Source organism: Passer montanus, unplaced genomic scaffold, assembly GCF_014805655.1.
Source record: "Passer montanus isolate IOZ18808 unplaced genomic scaffold, ASM1480565v1 scaffold61, whole genome shotgun sequence".
NCBI lineage: Eukaryota > Metazoa > Chordata > Aves > Passeriformes > Passeridae > Passer > Passer montanus.
In genome coordinates this window covers 2,036,150-2,058,331 of record NW_024371149.1, presented here as the reverse complement: position 1 = coordinate 2,058,331, position 22,182 = coordinate 2,036,150, and the positions used below count along the sequence as shown (strand labels likewise).

The window sequence follows — 22,182 nt, the reverse complement described above, 5'->3', positions numbered from 1 at the left end:
TGTCCAGGTTGAAAAAAATGTGGTTTTTTCTATAATATTAGTGTTATAGATCACATATCCCAGGATCTCTGGCTGTGGTAAGTGGTTGTCAATCAAATAATTAAGGAAAGAAGAAAAAAGAAAACAACGAAATTGAGCCTCAGTGATCCTGGATAAACAAGTGTGCAGTGTGAGGCAGACCTTGCTAAATTCTCCAGGAGAACAAATACCACAGATAAATCCATTTTTGTTTATTTGCTTTTAACTTGCACATTTAGTAACACCATTCTGAGCTCTATTAATAACCTGCGGTGTGCAGTGACAAGTCTGATTCCAGCATTCAGTATGCTGTGGGTATGCCAAGTGAATAAAATGCTAGTTTTAATCTGCTGTTACAAAAGTTACTCTATTTGCATTTTAAATAGGTTACACTGCAGCACCCCCTTCTGCTGACTGAATAGAGTGACAAGAGGTTTGAACTGCAATTCAGCTCTATTCCCACATGACAGAATGAAGATGCCTTGAAAGCAATTTTAACCTTCCAGTTTCTTAATTCCTGTGCCTATTAGGTGAGGAAATCAGCACAACTTAGCAAGGGTCATTAAAGTAAAGCTCATAATTTTTAGGATCTAGCTTTCTTTTTTTTTGCAACATTTTCCATGCTTCCTAAAAAACTAAGGCATGCAGAAGGCATCAGAATGAATAGCAAAAATAGTGCTCTAGCATTGCAAACAATTATGCTTGGCCTGTGACATGTATACACGGTTCTGCATTCCTCTGGTTATCATTGAATGTGCGTGAAAGTGATATTACATTACTGATTTAATTTATGGAACAGTCTTGGAAGTTCCTATTTAAAAAAATCAACTTAGCTTGATGATTTTGTCTTTGATTTTGAAGAATTGATGAGTATCAGATTGGCAAAAAGAGGTGGAAAGTTCTGAGTTAGCTTATTTCAAAATAAAGGGCTATGAAAAGTAATGAGTTACGGTATCATATGTAATGTGTATTTGAGTTCTGCATCAGTGTTTGTATGCAGCTTATAAACTGTTGCTATTCCATAGCATAGCAGGAATCTTGGCAATTACTCCACTACTGCTATGTTTTGTAGTTGTGATGTAATTGGTTGAAACATATTGCAGGGAGTGACTGAAGGAAACTTGGAATCTAACACACTGTCAGTGTACTTCCCTTTACATTGACTTACCTATGCTTTCGGCACCTTCTGTTGATGCTGTAACCTCTGAAAACTCCATATTTCTCTTTCATTCCTTCAGAACTGTTGAACAATGAGTGAAATTCAATAAATGTCATCTTTGGGTGTTGGTGAGGTGGGGACTTAGAGGTTCTAGCATCTCAAAATACATTTGCGGTTCGCTTCACAAGGAACTTAAAAATAGTTGTCTATGACAACTCAGAATTCTCTAGCAACAATTGTAGATTTTTGTGGTTTGGGGTATGACAGACTTATTTGTGGTTTGCTTTGTCCACTATTTTACAAGTGTGTGAGCCCATTGAATCCTGCATCGTATAAATGAAAAGAAGGTATGTGTATTCTCAGGACATGGAGGTAAAGATGCTGACACAAATATAAAGTAGAATATATAATAATTGTTTGGACTTAGTTTCCCAATCTAAGTTTAGGATTCAAGGCCAGCAGATTTTTCTTTATTGTTTTATACTTCTGGGAGTCATTTGTTGAGTTCTTGATTTTCTTTAGTACCAACCTAAAGAATGAAAAAAATATTAAGAAATCTATTTTAGGGATGAATATGATTGAGGACCTTTGAATTTATTTTGTAGTGTGATTTGAAATAAATTTATTCTTATTTTAAAAACCTAACATTGTTTTACAGTGAATAGATTGCCTGCTGGATTATATTCATGGGTATTTCTTTCATTCACTGTTGTGCGGCTAGCATGTTAAAATGCTCTTTTAGGGACAGATTCTGTCTCTGCCAACTGTAGTGAAAGATACTGGGATACTTGAGCAGTAAGGTTTAATTTATAAAAACTGAATATTTTAGAATGTGGCATATGATTAGGTGATAGTTACTTCCCTTCAACTCATTAAACTAAACCTGAGCTGAAGAATCTCTTGTATCCTTCTGCTTTTAAGTGTAAATGGCTGAGATGCACTTTTTAAAAAGAGAAGGCAAATACTGTGCAAGAAGTTCACTTTTTATCTAATGACCTTGAAAAAATATTAAGAAGATGCTAAAATTTTTGACTTGTGAGTGATAGAAGTTGAAAAAGAATGGTCTTGGAAGTCAAAAAGCCTAGTGGGTGTTTTTGTATGCTATATGTTACAGTAGAACAAATCAATTCAGGCTCCTTAGATGCAGTCATTGCCTTGTGATTATATTTGTGTAAAGTCTTGGAGCCTTTGATCAAAGAAAGGCATTTGTGACTAGGTCTAATCCAAGCTCTTTAAGGTGTTTAACTTGCACGGGGGGGAAGAGGTTGATAACAGCTGGGATTTAAATTTAGTTTTGCTGAACTTTTGTTTTGAAAGGATTTCTATTATACACTGCTTCCTTTTCCATACAGAAGATGGATCATTGAGTAAACCTAAAAGGGAAAGAGGATATGGGAGGAAATGGGTGGGGACTTGGAATTAATCTTCTGAAGAAAAATGTTTGATCAGCGGGTAGGAGAGTATGAAATCCTCTGATGTTGACAGCAGGCAACTTTCTGACTGGTGTGTGATTGACAACTTTGATGCTGCAGTGGGGAGCGAGTGTCCAGCCGTGCTCAGGCATCCTCTGACTGTGGGTGGTAGTGTTAATAATGTGGCAACTGGAAAGATTAATTGTGGACAAGCAGCAGGATTACGAGGAGGGCTTCACAGGTCTAAAAGGAACAGTGGTAGGAAGGCCTCTGATCTGTCAGCCCAAAAGGAAATTAGTTAGGGCAGGCTGGAGCAGGCTTAAAAAGGGAGAGGGAGGGGGGGAGGGTAAGATGGAGTAATGGAAGAAGGGAAGCATTTAGGATATTAAGGCAAAATGAAGAGGATATTGAAAAAGGTCATAAGGGGATGGGACCAATGTTCTTGAAAGACCTTAATACACTACATTCTCTTACAGTACAGGCAGAGTTCAGCTTGTTTTGCAGAGAACTGCAAAGTGACTTTTGTAGTGGTTAGAGCTGCCCCATTAGGTAACATCTCTTGCTTGTTTCTGAACAAGCGTGAGAATAAACTCAAATTAAGGATTTTGAAGGATATGTAAGCGCAGAATACATAGCAGAGAGTTTACTTAAGCTGTTTATGCAAGTTACTAACTTCTGTGTGTTTTACTTCCCACCCTTTTTGGTAGAAGTAGGGATTTTGCCAATAAATTCTGTGTTACCATTAAAGAGGCCATTCATCATGCTTACTAATGTTATTAATCAAGATACACCACAGTACTCTTAAAATGAGATCATTTTGATAAATCATGTATGACATGAAAAGACTTTATTCCTTTTAAGTGCAATTTAGGCTGTAATTTTTTTCCTCATTTATGATTCATGGGAGAAACATGGATAAAATTCTCTTGCACATTTACACCTTATCTTCAGTAATAATTCAAAACTGCTCTTAGATGAAAATTCAAGGGCTGATTCACCAAAGCTGAATGCCAGCTCATTATTTTCTGGCATTCAGTAGTCCAAAAATAATGTCCATACATTAGGTGCTTTTCACAATAGTTGAATTTGGCTGCACACCAGACATATCGATTACACTCAATTAAGCCTAAATGCATAAGAATTATCTGATGTTCATTTGCATTTTTGATCCCTGCTTTCAACCTTGCAATTTAACATTAAGTGAAAACCAAAAGGTAAAGTAAATTCAAGTGAGGAATGATAATCTCTCTTACAACAGAATAAGGGAATGCTTTGAATTTGAAATGCTTTGAATCTTAAGCTCCACTCTTTCTATTAAATGTGAAAAATTGTCTTTCCTTTCTTGTTAAAAGGTTATTGAAGTTAGAAGGCCAACCAAAATATAAGATCACTGTTCTCCTTGTTGTCCTAATACTACAATAATTTGGCTACTCTATTAGTAGCATCACATCTGAAAATAAACTGCTAAAATATCTGGAATGAATATTTGCTAAGGTTAAAGTCATACTCTTGATTATAGCTGAAACACTTGTATTATTGATTAGATTTAAAAGTGTCAGAAGTGGGGTTTTTGTTTACTCCTGTGTTTAGAATACAAAAATGAAATGTCCAGTAGCGAGATATAATTTGGACAACAGAGTCATTTAAATTTTACCTTCCCAAAACATTCAAAGAGGATTGGCTTCTCTGAGTTCCCCATTTACTTCCTTCAATGGCTAAAATATTTGAAGGAACTTGTGTGGTTGCCAAAATTGTGCAGCTTTTTTTTTTAATCATTGGTCTCTACAAATTTGTTTTGATGCATCAGATGTACAGTATGTCCTGATACTACACATGATGTTCCCTGACTAGTACCATCCAAGTATTGCATTTTTTATTCCTTGAAAAGTGGAATTCAGGGATTAAACAAATTAGCTTTTTTTTGTTATTGTTTAATCTAATTAGATTCCTCCACTCTAGTTGTTGGTGGCTGACTATTTTCTTCTAAATGGGTTATTTTTTTCCGTTCATTAAAGTGACTCTAATTTATGCTGGAGTTTTGCAAAGACTGGAAAAGTTGGATAACTTCAAGGTTTGCAAAACTACAAGTTTCTTCTGTAATAATACCATTAGAATTTATTTACTGAGTTTTGTGACCTGTTCCTATAAAATGGAGGCTACCAACCAGTTTAAACAGCTTTGCTCAAAGCTATTTGTATGTATAGTTACTTTCCACTGCAAGAAGAACTTCTGATGCATGTCACCAATACTTGAAGACATAACTGTCACATGTCAATGCTGTCACTGTCACAATATTCCTGTGAATATTAAGAGTAATGCAATCTATACAAATCTCTTTGGAAAATAGCTTAGGGCCAAATGTCAGTATGTGGTAGAGAAAACAAATAGTTGTCTTTCTGCTGGTGTACAGGCTTACTCAAACGTGATTTGGAACTTGAGCCAGTGTTTGTGCAAAACAATCCTAACCCTGGATGATATTCCACAGAATTAAAGTTGCTCTAACTGAATGCTTAGCTCAGAGATAATGAAAACTGTTCTATATTTGACAGGGAATTATATACTGTACATAAAGTAACAGAAAAACACCAATAAACAAACTCTTCTCTTCTTGTGTTTCCTAAAATTGGAAATAAAGCTAAATTGCCCCTTCACTCCAATATCCTTTTTAGAAGCTCTTGAATTTTGCTCACTCAGTGGTATATTGCTGAAATGGCAAAGTCTCTTCCAGTAATTTTAGGAAAAGCTATCATCAAGCTGTCAACAGTCTAAATTGAGATTAAAAGTACCAAAGAGAAACCTTCACTATTACCAGAGTCCCAAATAAGTACACTTGAATAGGCAGATACCATCTAGAGTGTACAGTATGAGACCACTTATTCTTGCAGTTTTTTGAGTGATTTACAGGGATGAAGCATGATGTTAAATAGTGACATTTTTCTCCTTTTCTTACCCAGAACTACTCAACCCAAAGGAAGCATGTAGTTGTGAACAGATTCCTGCTCTTGGAATTAGTTTCAAATATCACATAGCTGGGTCTGAGGGGTTCTATGTCTCCCTCTTACATGTTATGTGCCCTTGGCTCATACTGGTCACCAGAGAGATTTCCAATAATTCATAGTCCAGAGCAGACTGAGCTGCAGGTTTGCAGTTCACAAAAATCAAGGTATCATTCATTCTGGCTGAAGGTGAGACTTACGTCTGTAGCAATATGTCTCTGAACAGGAGGTTCCCTGAAAAGTGTTTGTTATCACTGATGAGTCAGCAGAGGCAGGATATTCTCTATTTTTATTCATGTCTGATAAGTAGCATCATTACTCTTCAGGCAAACTTGTCTCTGTTAAGTTCTATCAAAATGTTTATTTTGTTGCATGATGCATCTTCATGTTGTGACCTGATTTTTCCTAGGGACAAAAATGGGATTGTAACTATGGTCTGACACAGAAATTCATGACTGGTCTTCAAAAGCAAAATTTTAGTATGCTAATCTAGTCAGTCACCTCTTAACATTTTATGTGCTATCATTTAGGAGTCCAACAGCTACAACAAGGAAGATTTCTAAGTTACAGCCTTTAACAAACTATTATCATTATAATCTTTCATTATTATGGATTTGTGATTATTGTTCTTGGGTTTGGTCTGGTAATTAAAATTTGAATTAGTATTTATGCTTTTTCTTTCCCAAAACACTGTAGCTCTATTTTATACTTTTATGTTAACCAGACATAAGGGCCCTATGGGTTCATAAATTTTAGGATATGTTCAATTATAAAGTCAGTAAGACTGAGGTGAATTCCTTTGATTGACTTTTGCAGCTTAGAAGTCAATATATCATTAGGGAACAAACTGCACAGAAAATAGCAATTATTTTCTCAAGACTCCCTTTAGTGAATTATCATGAGATTCGAGAAATAGTTTAGCTTTTGTATTTTTCTCTTTATTTGCCTTATTTTTTCTGTTAGAAATTATCATATAACTTTCAGTGAATGCTGTCCTTTGTGTCTTCTATTTAAACACATAATCTTTTTATGTCTGTTGAAATGGGTAGGTTGTAAATACTCCAGAGCAAACTCTGTATCTGAAACTGAACATGTCACTACTGTGTCACCAACCAAAGTTAAACTGAACTTTAAAAACTGACAGTGATTCATATTCACCAACAGAATTCTTTATTTTCATGTCTTCTAACTGCTGTTATGTAACTAAAAAGCAAGATGGTAAATGTGGCTTCTTTTAACGTTATATATATATGTGTATATATATACATCTTTCCTTCAGCTGAAACATCCAATGGGATGAAGGTTACTTTATTGTAAACCATAGTTCTTTGGTCTAATCTTTTAAAATTAGAATCATAGGGTCTTGAGACTTATTAGGGAGACAGATTTGGGCTACTTCTCCCTTAACATTTTACTTTTAAGGGTTCTGAGCAAGTACTTTTGGGTACCTATTTCTTTTATTAGACTTCTGCTGTAGGTTTTAAGTGTTTATTGTTAACATTCTAGATACTTGTACCCTTCTTTGCATTATAGGTACTATAACTTTTAATAGGTCCCTTCATTTAGCTCACAGGGAAGTGGAATGAGAAAATAATTTGGGGTTTTTTTCTTTAGATTTGAAAAGTACAGTATCTTAGCCCAACTTCCTATTTTCTATCTCCATCCATTCATGTGGACTCAGTCATAACTTCCTTTAGGTAAATATTAATCTGTTTCAACAAGAGGACAATTTTGACATTGCCTAAAGATTTCCTGACAAAGATAGTAATTTTTTTAAGCTGTCAGCTGTATGAAAATATTCATTCAGTAATGATACATAATGCCATTGTGTAAACTCTTGTGAGCACAGCAACCTTGAGGAGCGGCAAGGAGCCTTAACAAAAACAAATTAATCCTTCATGGCTGGTAACTCCTTGCACCTGCACCCACAGTGCTGATCCTGCAGGTGCATCCGCTCTGCCTGATCACTGACCTCCACCCAGAGCACTGACAGTGTTTGTTTTGTCACACAGGCCTCCAGTGCTGCTGCCCCTGCCTCTCCAGAGATGCACTACACACCTCTGCCTTCTGGATCCAGAGACCTCACCAACCACAGAGGTGCGAGCTCCGTGTTATTGCCATGAGCTGTGCAGGGTGTTCAGCTTTGCTCTGTGTTAGTTACTGCTGCATTTCACTTTGCAGAGATCACCGTGCCTTTCAAGCACTATATGAGAAAACCATAGCTGTCAAGAGTACAGATTTTAACTCATATTAAATAGGATTTACAGGTAGTCTACCGGGAAAGCAAATAAATCTATGGATAATAACGCTCAGTGATTTTTGTGTGTGTGTGAGAGAGAGAGAGAAAAATGTAAAGAGATTAGAGTACTTAAACATTGCTAAGTAGATGATTACATGCAGCATTGGTAATTTTGAGAGAATTTGTAAACTTTCTAATATTTTTTAAGTGAGAGTTTTTTGGCAGTTTAGAAATTTAGGACTATAATTTTGAAATGTTAACACATTTTCATTGCAATAATAAGGGATTCTTCTCTGTTTTTCAACATTAAAAGTGGATCAGTTTTCAATTTCCTTTTTCATCAATCCGTAGAACTTAAAAAAGCACCTTGGGCAAGTTCACAAATTCCTTCTGCATACCCATGAAACAAAAAATTCAGGGAACAGGTGAAAAACTGAAGCAGTCGGGAAGGATGCATTCCAAGCTTTTACCCTTTATTCAAAAAGAAGAAATTTGTAAAGCTTGGAGCACTTATTAATCTTAAAACCAAAACAACAATCCTCTTATTTATTTCCCACATTACCCATTGATTCTCAATTGATCATGTAAACCATTTGTCTGTAGGCAGGGGTTTTTTAGGATAGCAGGATCACAGTCAGCCTTATATTTATGAATTGATGGTAGCTTAATTTTAATGTGTGTTCAAATTCTGCAGCATTACAGAGGATGGAAGCAGATTTAGTAGCATTCCATATTACTTGATAGCTTCTGAAAGAATCAGGCAGGTAATGAACCTGAAGAAGGATCTGTGATTCAGGTGTGAAGGATGAGGAAAGCAGGTGATTAGAACTTTATTTGTTCCAGCCTGTATCACATTTGTGCTAGAGCTGAGGATGAAGCTACATCATGGCCTTGGTGTAGATTGCTGTGGTGCAATCAGATGTCCTAGAAGATTGCTGTGGTGGAAATCAGATGTCCTAGAATTGCTGTGGGTGCATTATATGGTGGCACTGAGCTCACATAGATACTAATACTTTTTAAAGAGAAAGGACCAACCAAAATCCTGAATTGTAGCACACACCTGGACTTTGGAGATTAAAAAACAACCTCTCCCCCCCACAAAAACCATGCAACCCAGTGCCCTTCCTCTCTACAGTCACTCTTCTCCCACCCCCAAGATAAGATAAGCTTTGATTTTCAGATAAATATGTTGCCTTTGAGGCTGGATTACTGGTGTTGGCTTAAATGGCTAGAGTCTACTAACACAATAAATAGAATGACAGAATCTTGAAAAATACCTGAGTTCTCTAGAAATACTTTCAAAGTACCCTTAAAAGCTAGGTATTTTCAGATTTTTTATTTAGGTAATAGTGTGGCTTCATGGCTGATTTTGTTATCTAACTTGACAAAAGAAATGCCTGTAGTGTTGGATCAAAATCTGTGTGCCTGCATTATTGATTGACTCCTCTTGCAACACAGCAGTTGTGTGGCTGCAGTAGGTGTTGCAGACATGTCCAGCAAGTGTTTGTTCAGAGTGGGATCTTGCCAGGCTCCGAGTACATTCTGTCCTCACCAGGGTTTCAGAATGCCTGCCCCCTTGCCATGAAAGAGGAAAATTATATTCCCCAAATCACCAACTTTCTACCCTTAGCAGTTCACATAATTTTTATTACTTCTGTCTTTACTCTTCCCAGAAATATTCTGCTCTGCATGCTAAATATGCTGCAAATTTCCTTGTGATTAAGCACAGTTATAAATAAAGAGAAGGGAGAGGAGCATGTCATCCAAAGAAAGGGCAAAATTGGTTCTTAAAGAGACATTGTTAATATGATTGGATTAGTATATTATTGGATTAGTGTGTGTATATATATATCTATATCTGTATGTGTGTACGTATACATGTGTATTCACAAGGAAATAAGGACACTTTCCAAAATTCCAGGTCTTGGAAGAACTGATTCCAAGCTTAGAACAACCTGCTGGCATGGCCCATTAACTCAATCTTCTTCTTTTGTACAAAGAAAAGTTCCCAAGCCCATAAAAGATTAATTGCAGTCAATAGAAAAATCTCCAAGGAAAGAATGAAATACTTAAGCTTGCTATTTTAGGTTCTGAATATCTTCAATTTTTTTCTTCACGGAATGCTTTCAGTGTTGTAAAGTGGAATTGAATCAGCTGTTGCATATGTAAATATTGGCGGTTTTCAGTGCATACTGGAATGAAGAATGCTTTAAGTTTGTGAATGTAATTTGTCCCTCGAGAAACTTGTTTACCAGAATCATGAAGTCTGGCAAATGGTTTGGTACAGCTGTAAATTGATTTTTAGGGGACTGGGAGGGGTAGCAGAAGCAAGCTGGATGTATTTGTTTGGTACAGTTTCACTTGGACATTTGTCACTCTATGTAGCTATGATTTTTTACAGGGAGAACAAAAACATATAATTATGTGTGGGTTGCACCATGTTTCTTACAGCATGCAGTATATAATTTCCAGTCAGGATCTGGTCCTTTAGGCTCCATATTTTGTATAAACAATTTTAGGAATGGTGAAGATCTCGCTCTCCCTTTCAAACCCTACAGAAACAGCCTATGACAGTGTGATGTCTGCATGGAATGATATGGAAGGATCACTGCAAATTTATTGAGTGTTATGATGCTTGAGTGTATAAGTACATGATGAGAGAAATAAATATTCCATCATGTTTTTAAACTTTAACATTTTTTCCCATCTTGGGAAATTTGTTTTCCCTTATACTGCAGTGTTGCTTAGACTATTGCCCACTTTTCTAAGTTGAACTTTACCTAAGTCCCAATGATCATATTTTTCAGTAAAAAAATCTAAAGGTCTTCTACTTACATGTTGGGCATCTGACAGCAATATGACTGGATTCTGTATGAATTCTAATTGCTATCCTGTTAGACACAGCTTCCAAGGCGGTAATTTTATAACTGGCTGTATTTTTGTTTTGATTCCAAAACAAAGATCTCAAACTTCTAAGGGTCTTTCCTTGATCTTTGTTAAAGCAGGATTTTGTGTTTTACTGTATATGGATTTAGAACCCAATGATTTACTTTGGTGAAATTTGTGCAGTTCTCTCACCTGGTTAAAAGAAGTCAGTTCAAAGATACAGCCTCCTGTCATAAAAGTGCTTCTTTTCTTTCTATAATCTATACATTGCTTGTATTGTTCTAGCTTTCAAATTTTTTTGTGAAATCAAATATATACACCCCACATTCCTGTCTGCTTTTTTTCAGATTTAGCTTTAAGGTAAAAAAATCAAACAAAGCAGTTATTTATTGTACTTTTTAAATAGAAATGGCCATGTGCTACAAAACTGATGATATGTAGTGACTTTCAGAAGAAATTGGCCCAAAAAATTTTGGACTCATGCAGTTTTTTTCTAGTGATTTGTATATATGTGCCCTTCTGTTCCTTATTGATAATTTAATAACTGGGAACATATCTTAAAATAGAAACTTACATTCTTAACATAGTTGACATTGATAAAAAAAATTCAAGTCAAAATAATGTATTTGTGAGGATAATTTGTCTGATATGTGCAAAAAGGCCTCTCACTCTTCAGCCCACTCAAGTTGTATGTTTGTTTTTTTATAATGGCATCCTTGCTTTATGTGTAGGCATTCAAACTCAAATTACCTCCTAAAAAGAACAGTGCTTTCCAGTTGATGGGGAAAATAGCATTTTATCATTCTATCTCTTCAGAAGCAATATCACTAAATCATGGCTATCATGAAAATCTGTTTTTCCCGTACAAAAACATGTGCTGGATGCCTTTTGTATAACAGTTATTTTATAACATTGTCTATTACCTGATTTACTTGGAAACATACTAATTTGCCAAAGCCATTTGGTTTCCAGTAACCTTTTGCAGGTGACTCCTCCTTTTCTGTGCTCTTGTTTCTGGGAAAAAAACACTGGTAAGCCTACCCTATAGCTTACTGGTAAAAGGAAGAAGAAGCAGTTTCCATTAAAAACTAACCCTGTATTTATGTAAGTAGGTTTTAGAAGCTTAGCTTGGATTTAGGCCAAGGTTTAATAGGTCTAATCTATTATGACTTGTAAGAACTTTCTGAACAAACCCACTATCCTGTTTTGGTGTCTGTACAGTTAATTATCCAAGCATTCTGGTGTGTGCAGTCATTACATTGTCTTATGTTTGAATGATGAATGCCCAAATGAAAAATTGGTATTTATTCTACCAATATGTTTCAATCAACTGACAGATGTGTTTTCTTATTTTATGATCTGATCTTGAAAGTCATCAACTGCATTCAAATCCAAGAACAGAGTATTTTGAAGCTTCTTATTAACCTTCTAAAGGTAATTTTATAGAGCCTTTTTGAACAAAGGAAGTGAGAGGTTCCTTTTGCTCTCAGTTTCTCTTTGTCTAACAGAGTTGTGCTGATGGTTTCTTTTGGAATAATAATCTTTTCAAACTTTCCCATTCTTCAGCAAACAATCATAATCACAGCGAGACACCTGAACTTGCAATATTTCCCTTCTCTGTGATTGTTACACTGTGCTATTGTACCCAGAGTATTTGGCATAGTACATTTTCACTAATGACTTGTATATTCATACAAAATGCCTCCTGATTGATTGTTGGGGTGTGCTACGCACAAAACCAGCTAGTAGCTTTGTAGGAGTTTAGGTAAGATAAAAGTGGACTACAGAATGCACAACAAGGGTTTAGCCATCCAGCTGGGCAGTAGTAGTACAATCTAGTACATGTTGAGGGATGTCTACTACTTTCAAAATTTGGTGTTGAAGGATATCCAGTACTTTCAAAATTTGGTGTTGAAGGAAAAAAGTAGCAATTTTGGGTAGCCAGAGGGAGTAGTATAATTAAAGTCATTATTCTCCAAGGATTTATCTATTCTGTTTCAATTTACTCAGCTTGATCATACTTTATAAATATTCCTAGGTTCATATGGAAATAATAACGTCTATCAATCCTTCCAGAATTTGGTCAAGAGTTTTAATATATCACTTTAAAATATTTGAAGTAAAATTGTAAAATTGACATGCACCTCTTAATAATAAATGTTAATACACAAAGTTCTTTTACACATGCATTGTGAAAATGCTGTCTTTAAATCACAGACATAAAAAGAAAAGGAAATTGGTTTGCCTAAACCTTACTTGCAGAAAGATAAGTATCCTGTTTATATTATCATTGTGGTCCTCTCTGTTGTTGTTATTGACACACTTGTTAGGTACTCCTTGTGTTTTCAAGCCAGAGGCTTATTTAGAGTTTGAAATTGATTGCTGGGGAAGTTGCAAAGCAATTTATGTAGCAACTTATCATAATTAGTTTGTTTTCTTAGTGTGAACTGCACTTTATGCTTGTCAATTGATTTTTCTGTGTAAATGCATAAGGCGTTGTATTCTGTCAAAAAACCCCAAACCCCCAAAAAACCTATGGTTAGTACTTTATCATTCAGCTAACAAAGTGTATCCATCTACGTATATAAGATGTATTTTCTTTAACTTGTTTAATAACTAAGGATAGGATAAATAAGAAAATTACAAGCAGATGCACTATATGAAAGTTCTGTATCAGGAAAAGATGCTGTGAATAGTGAGGTATTTTCTTTATTGTTTTACATAAAGTGTCCTTTGAAAATACCATAATTTTTAACCTGCATTGTGTTGTGGTGTGTCCTGGACTGAAGACATCTTAGGCCAGGATCTTCTCATCATGAGATGAATAACCTTAAACAAACAAAAAAAAGTTCTCAATAGCATGGAACAGACAAGATCATATTTTCCAGGGAAGGAACACTCAAAAATAAGCTGTGACATTTCCTATTAGTGCCAGGAAATGTGTCCCAACAGTGAGATGTGATGTGGTCATGACTTAGCCTCAAGGGGAGTGGGTGGAAATCCTCTTCTTTGACATTCTGGGAGAATGCTAAAATGAGAAGTCTGTTATAAAAGAAAAAAACCTCAAACATGTGATCTGCCTGTATGAAGTGAGTAACTGGATTCTAGTTCCTTAGTTTTTAGTTTGGAAAATATACATTAATGGAAGCTCAAGACACATGGGAGAAGCATGGAAAGCCAAGTGATGGTATCGATGAGTATCAGCATGAGAGAAGACTTGATTAAGAAAATATTCTGTTTTCTGGTCGCAGTTCCCTTTGGTTAAGGGGAGGTGAAAGGAAAAAATAAATCCATCAGAGGTGAATAGGGGTTTTGTAGTCCAGATGTGTGAGAAGGTAATGTAGAAACTTAAAGAATTCTGGTGCAAGGTGTTCCTCGTGCAGCTGGGAGAAGGGCAGAGCAGGCTTCTCTCATTCCTGTGCTCCTGCTGATGCCCACAGACTCCCCAAACCTTACACCAGGAGATGAGGTGGATGTACTGACTCATTTCTGTTTGTGCAGTGGGGTGCCTGGTTTCTTAGCTCTGACCATGATTTTTCTTTTCCAGGGTGGATTCCAGTTTACTGCTTTCTCAGTATTTCTGAAAGTTTGCTTTGTGGGGAGGAGAATAGGTAGAAGGAATGGATAGAACAAAGTAGGTGGGGAGAAATGCTAGAAGGCACAGTTCCTTAGGGAAGTGTATTCCAGTAAAATGCTTCTAGCTGATAGCAGAAGCCCGCCTGTATTAGTATTTGCCAGGACTGCAAATGCATTAGCCATCTCTTCCAGTTTTGTGAACTGACATACAATCAAAAATTTTGCCCTTCAATGGAACTGAGAGGTCCAATGCCCACACATGTCATCGACTCAGCTCTCAGCTGTGGAGTGGTTTTTGGCTGGGCATTCATGAAAGAACAGGTTAAGGAGGATCTCATGTAGTCCCTTTCCTGAGCCCTACTTTATTTGTTTACTGGAATAGAACTGCCACAAATAGCTGTGCTGTTTGTGGACCAATTTGCCTCACTTGCTCAGTAGTGATAATTTCTGCCAGCATCTGCATGTTTCTCTGTAAAGCACAATGACTTTCCCAAATGTGGAATAAATTGTAGTTGGATTTGAATGTGACCTTGACTAATATGGTTCAAGAAATAAATTTTCTGGGTCATTGGATTCATATTCTTGTCACTTACAGGGTCAACAATTTTCTGTCTGTGTATACAAGGAATGTTGGATTTGAATCAGGATACTGTAGATTATTAAAACTTCAGCATAAAAATGTATTATCTTTCTGTATATTGCAGTGATGGGAGCAACTAGTCATGTGAAAGTAAGTTGGGGTAAATGAGGTGGGGATGATATATAAAGTGACTTGCAGTTTTGTGTAAAGTCTTTCTTGATGGCCAGAAAAGTTAAGATTTGGTTTTAAATGACAGCATATTTTAATTTGTGAGCCTTCTCTGTGTTCTGTGGTTTGAAACTGAACCCAAGGGATGCGATTGAGCTGATCAGAAGTAAGTACTAAGAGGATCACTTCCTGGTGTGCTGTGTCTCTGTGGGAATAAAATATGTGTGTTTCTCTGCAAGAAAATTTTAAAAGAAAAAAAAAGTGGGTAATTAATTGGTTAATCAAATTCAGACTAAAATATTATTAAATATCTCAGATGCTGAGCGCACAATTCACATTCTGTATCTAGTAGTCTAAGACTCAGGCAGACTTTCATAATTGTCAGTATTTTTTTTTCTAAATATTATAGAAACTTTCATTTTTCCACAGTGTGCATTCCCTGATCTGACTGTTGAAGACTTGACCATTTTCCATATTTTTGTCATTCTGAGGTTTTTCATTGTAACTTTTTCCATATTTGCCAAAACTAGCAGTCTAGACCCAAGTCACCCATACAAGTGTCACATCAGAGGGAATGTGATTAATGAGGAAAAAGCCCGTAACTTCATATTTTTGGTAGACTAGAGAGTGTCTGATATTTCACAACATAGCTCATTTTGTCATGCTGGCAATAAGAAACCATAAGAATGCTAAAGCAGGATGACTTAAAAATGGCAGAAATATATAGAAAACCCTGGCTGCTCTAGGTGGAAACTTGGGATCCAAACCTAAAATCTTTGGATATGTAGGAGAGCTAATGATGCAGCATGTGTGCCACTGAAAATTAAAAAAAAAAACAACCCAAAACAAACGAAAGTAGTAAATTTGCCACTTGACCTTATAATTTTTTACAATAAAGAATTCCAGTCATCAGCCACAGTATTACAGCTCTTCCAAAGAAATTGGTTCAAAGCGCACCAGTGCTGTGCAGATACAGTCTCCCGAGAGATCCCCATGTTTAGTTAGCACTCTAGTCTAGCCTGTTTTTGCAGGAGTCCTCCAATTTTATCATTCAGGCATTTTTATGGCCTCATTGGAACAAATAAACAAACATCTGGAATCATGTGGTATATTTAATTAAAAACTTTTTGTTTGGCCAGAAATAGTAAAATCATGAAAAATTGCCTGTCTCCAAGCTCAGAAAGGCCAAATGATGAAGCTGTTGGCTACAGACAGTTTTACAATGTATTGAAATTCATAGATATGCACACCTGCTGCAAGTCCCCCCCTTTTTTTTTGATTCATAACCATTAATGGGTGTTTAGTGCACAGATTGTAGCCCTTGTTTAAATGGGAATTTACTGTTTTTAATAACATATAGACACGTGTTGATATATTCCATACAGCCTGTACTGTTCTGTAGTACACAGACAGAATGAAGCTTTATATTATTGGTTAAAGGGAAAAAAATTTAAAAAATCTTTATGGTGCATGTTCCATTTGAATATTTTTTCATATGAGCATGTTTTAATTCCAGAGGTAATAAATATCTGCCCCATGCTAAGGGTCTGTGTAGCAAATGTTGGAAATGTGAAAGATGGTGTTTTCTCAGTAAAATTAGAATCTGTAATGAAAATGTAAATTTTCATTGTTACGTTTAATGTATTTTTTGAGGAAATTTTCAGGAGACTCTTGCTTTTGCAGATAAGACTGATGTCATCGAGATATTGCTCTATGGTCACAAAATATTTTACAGACCATTATTATTTAGAAAAACTAATTTGTTTATTGCACTACCATCTATTTGAAATGCACAAATATAGGCTTTTGAACATATGGGACATAGAATTTTATTTTCAAGTTTGTACGTCTCAGTTTTTAAATAGCAGAAACTTCTATTGAGAAAATGGCATGCACACAGAAAGTAGTACTGCATCCAAATGTTGTTCATTGTTCTTCATATTTCTTGTGATTAAAATAATGTGGCCATTCCATTTTGAGCTGGGTTTCTCTGAGAATTTAGACTTTTTACCAGGATAGAATGGATGGAATACTGACGTGACTTTGGCCACTGGCCTGTAGTTGGTGTTACTGACCTGAGTGAAGAGGATATGGGTGTCATCTGAAAAAGCACTAATTCCCACACAGTCAACACATGTAGAAGTCTGCTTTAAAAAATGGGGGAGGGAAGAAATTTCCTCCACAGTCAGAAGGGCAGCCATCTGCATAACAGCAGTGAAACTGTTTTATCCCCTTGTGTGTTTGCTCTTTATAGCATGCACATCTTGCTGTAACATCTATGTGTCTTTCAAACTATGAGCAGCCAAAAAGATGCAATGTATTTTGTATTTTGTTGTTGAAAGTGTGTGCTGTGTAGAGGTGCATGAAGGGTCCCTTTTAAAATTTGATTTCAGGAAAGAAAGGGGTAACTTCGGAGGATTTCATTGTGTGATCTTATGCAAGAACAGAAAGCTGTCAACTTTTTACTGGATATGAATATCTGTATTCATGATCTAATATATTTACTGATCAAAGTTCCTTTCAGAGCTCTGAAAGCAAATGATAAGTAGGTTGATGACTTTTTTTTTTCTTGTTTCATGACATTTTTGTGGTCTGTTAATAACTTGATTGTAAGAAAAGTAAATGATAGGAAGCCCCATGACATCCTTTACTAACTTTTTACGCCCTTTAGCAGAGAGATCACACCTGGGGAGAAGAAAGGGAGAGACAGAGAGGTAAATAATAAGTATAAACAAGTGCAATTGTTTTATGTCCCTTACCAAACAGAGGATGGCTGATCCTTTTTTTTTGTTGATATTCATTGTGTTACCTTTTACAGTCTGAGATATCTCGAAAATTGTTTCTATTTACACAGAATGAATTTCTTTTACTGTGTGATTGACAACAGTGGTATGTTTTGTAACACCCTTTTTGTCTATGACTCTAAAGTGCTTAGTAAACCTAGGCAGCCACCTGAAAGACCCCCCACCTGTGGCTGCATAAAACCAAAATAAAGAATGGAAAATAACCCATTGAGTATTCACTTTCCCACCCACTGAGAGCAAAATGCAATGTAGTGCAATTTTAGTACTTGCGTGCCACTGGGGAAAATAGACTCCTAAAATCACATAGTGAAGCATTGGAAAAATTCAGTGAATTTGTACTAAGCGCTGGGTTATAAAGCCTAAGGAACCGTAGGCTTTGCTTCTCAAGTGAAACAGATTTGTATCGCAGTTCTGTTAGAATGCCTCCAATTGCCATGATGATATTTAGCACAGTAGGCTGGAAAAATGTAAGGCTGGTGAATACAAGTCCTTTCACAGGAATGCTTACAGAGCGGGTGCAAGAAACCTTCTGATGTCTACTTAAAGACCAAACAAGACTGCAGTCTCTGTTTTTTGGGGTTTTTTTTTTACTTTTCCTCAGTGTCAGGCCATGTAGAGAGATGTGGAAAGAGCACATGTCCCAGGCTGCCTCTTTCAAAACCATTTCTGTTACTAGACACGGCTTCTCACATCTAATAGAGAGCTAAATTAGAGTTCCGTCTTGCCTGAGAGGAGTTGGAATATGTGCATACCAAAATTGCAGGGCTACCACAGCAATGTGCTGGATTTCCCCACGCTGGCTTGGCTGCAGCAGCAGTGACTGTACCTTCTTCAGTCAGCTGTGCTTAGGAAAACTGCATCTATCCCAGCTCTACCTTTCCTCACAGGAGAGAGGCAACTTCTGGATGGGTTTTTTTTTTACTGAATTGTGAGTGGGAACAGTCAGGCTTAACAGTACATTTGGTTTCCATGAAATAAAAGGAGTGGGCTCAATGGAAATAATACCTTGGGACCCGATGGAAGAATTGGAATCTGTCTTAAAGCCAAGAGGTTCCAAAAACCCCCTCCACACACACACCAAACAAACCAAATACACCTTCCCGTCCCTCCCAAATCCACATAATTAATTAATTTGGCAGATTGTGTCTGTCTTAAAGGTAATAAATGATAAATTTGATGGGGGCAAAAAGACAGCAACTTAGAATTAGTAGATTAACTATAAGCTATTACATCATTCAGAAGAAATTTGGTGCTGCCAAATGCACCTACCAAATGCCTTTACTGATGTAAAGTACATGACAAAAAAACAAATACCAAGTGAGATTACAGTAAGGTAAAAAGGAGATGTGTGGACATCCACTCAGCTGAAAATTGTGGATGTAAAGTTTACCTCTGTCCTGTAATCTGATGCTAGATAACAATGGCAGCAGAAGTGTGGAGAATAGCTGAAGGAGTCCCTTTACTGTTGCTTCCTCTTCACTTTTGTTCCACCGGCAATACAAAAAGTAATTCCTTTACCAGGGTGTGTTCAGTAGTAAAGTGGAAGCGAAGCTGTCAGCTAAATTAATTTGTTTGTGTTGAAAAATCTATTTGTTATAAAGGCGTATAATGGCTTTATTCAAAAGAGAATGAGACAAAATAGAACATCATGAGAATATTATGAGAAGAATTAGGACATCAGGAGATGCCACAAAGGAGGGTGTGTTTGATATATTTTCAGTGTCTGATAGTTCTTTTATCCTGCCAACCATTGATAAAAGTTTGTTTGGGTTTTTTTCCTGTTGTCTGCATGTTTAGGGAAGATAATCCTTCAAACAAAACTTCTGGATGAAATGAACTAGTAAAGATAGTTTGCAAGATTTGGAGATGGCATTCATTTAGGAGATGCAGGAACCATAATTCAGGCAGAAGTTGTTCCCACAAGAAGCTAAAACAGACTGCAGTTTAGCAAATAAATAAAGAAAATATGCAAAATACTGGTATGTTTTGCAGAGTAATAAGAAAATTTCAAAGAGTTCTAGAAGTGACTTTGTCAGTGAGAATAGATCCCAGCTTGCTGTGGTTGATATGGAGTGCACTGAGTGGAAGATGTGTGTAGGAGAAGGAATCTTTCTTTCACAAGCAGGAATGCACTTGTAACCTCAGATCATCCATCCTTAATGGAGGCAGGATTTTCCTGACAGATTAATATTTAGGATCTAATTTTTTTTATATTTTTTGTGAACATACCACCTAAAGGAGCCACAGTGTTCCACCAGGGAACTGAGTCTTAGTCTGTCATTCTGTTTTTCAGTAGCACAGGCAGGAAAGTGAAAACCTTGATACTGCTGCTCTGACGTTCTGTGAGTTGTTCAGGATTTGTCCCTATGGATGTGAGAGAGCAAATGTAGAGCCATTCTGCAGCAATTTTAGAAGATGCTGGCTTCTAAGGCATTCAATCTAAAGTTGTGCATCACTTCAATCTCATTTAGAAAATCTGGGAAGGCAATGAGCATCTGATTCCTAAAATCAGGTCTTCACAGTAGGGAACCCAGTTTTAAAGTCCATATAACTGTTCTAGCTTATGTAATATGAGTTGGTTAAAATGAAATCAGAATTATTCTGATAACACTGAATGTTAATGGGACCTTCTTCAGAAAATGCTTTTAAATAAATAAAGGTACAAGAGCAAGTTCTGATCTGTGAAGTTCGATCTACCTTTTGGTGGAAGTGTTTTTTAAGTATGGTAATGGAGCAAAGAATGAAATGAAAAGAAATGCCAAAATATTATTTTGTGTTCCTTCAAGTAAATTAAGTAGCACATTCTTTACCTGAAGTTTTTAACTTCCAATGGAAACTATTTAATACCACCTTGTAGGTACTTTGAACAGCCCTAATTTATGAAATTTGAGATTTTTTTTTAAAATTCTATTATTTCTTAATAAAAAAGATACCTGACTCTTGTTTCTTGTCTGTTCCCTTCCCAAATCTAATATGCTTAATAGAAAAGATTTTTCAGTCAGTCTAAAGAAGGGTTTCTCTGATGCATAGGTTAGAAATACTGTGTTGGAAAAAAATATGCTAGTACAAGAGGGGAATCTCTAGGTAATTTCTCCTTGTGGCTGTAGTTAAACCTGAACAGATTATGGGGAGGAAATCCATACACATGCTAGACATCTCTATGCCTTAAAACAACTGCCTGCAGGTGTTTTAGCCATGCACATGTGGCTGGATATATGATGAGGCTTTTCAGATTTTCAGCCAAGTCTTCACTTGCAGAGTAATGAAATGTTGAAGGGGAGGGAAACAAGATACATATACATGTAGAGGCTATGATGTCATAGGTGATGAGTTATTGCTGTTTTGATACTTCTCATAAATTCATTCCAAATCAATTGCTAAGCCATATTTCTGTACTGTTAATTTAAAGTCTTGGAGAATGTGAAGTTGTGTTTTTGCACACGTGTCATATGCTCTAACAGTCAGCCATTGTCTCTGAGCTGAGGGAAGCACCTTCGCCTACTCACTGAGCTACAACTATATTCCTCATTATGAGGTTCAGGCATCTTGGGAGCAAATTGAGGTCAGTGTGTAAGAATATAAGATTCACTTTCCTATAGGCAAAACACATCAACTGGGCACAGACTTTTTAAGCATCACAGTTAGACAATATGTCATTTGGCAACACATCCTAAAGTGCAGCCCCAAGCAGCTTAAAAGTTTGTTGAGAGTAACAGGAGAGTAACTCAGAGAATTAGCTCCTCCAAAGTATGAACTCCACCTGTAGTGCCAAGTTATAGACACTACAGTGCCTTTATGCAAACACTGGTGTAGTGTATTTGATCTCATTTGCCAAGCTCTGCATGGCAACTGAATGAACAGAAGCATATGGGTGAATATCCAAGATATATGCAAACTTTCTGCTGCTCTCGTGAAGTAGCTTCAATGTTTTGATTGATCATCATCAGTACTACTATTTTGGTGATTCTTGATTTGAAAATAGACTTGGAGTTGCTTAAGAATAGCTTGATAAGATTTAACCTCTCTAATGAGAGCTTGATAGATAACATGTTTAAATTAGAAGGGGAAGGGGGGCAGTGTGAAATAGATCATGTTGTAATTTCAGTAATCACATGCACTGAAATATGTCATTGAAAAGATACTTAAGAATCTTAAATCTTAGGATGCCTGTCAGATTTCTTTTAGTCTATGAACAATGACAATCATAATTTGACGGTGAAATACGGTCAGAGCTTCTGTCTCCTTGACAATCACTCCAATATTTAGACAAAAAAGCACATTCTCACAGATTTCATTAGTCAACTTGTGCTTTTACCTTTTCCCTCATGTAACTCTAATACTCTG

General features: G+C 36.3%; 1 protein-coding gene across 1 annotated transcript in view; it reads left to right on the top strand.

The window, feature by feature from the left end:
* LRMDA (leucine rich melanocyte differentiation associated) overlaps nt 1-22,182 on the top strand; it is a 606,126-nt gene that overhangs the window by 502,307 nt on the left and 81,637 nt on the right. Inside the window, exon 6 of the mRNA XM_039727348.1 lies at nt 7,598-7,682. Coding sequence (XP_039583282.1) covers nt 7,598-7,682 — 85 coding nt within the window. The remainder of the gene's footprint in view (nt 1-7,597; nt 7,683-22,182) is intronic.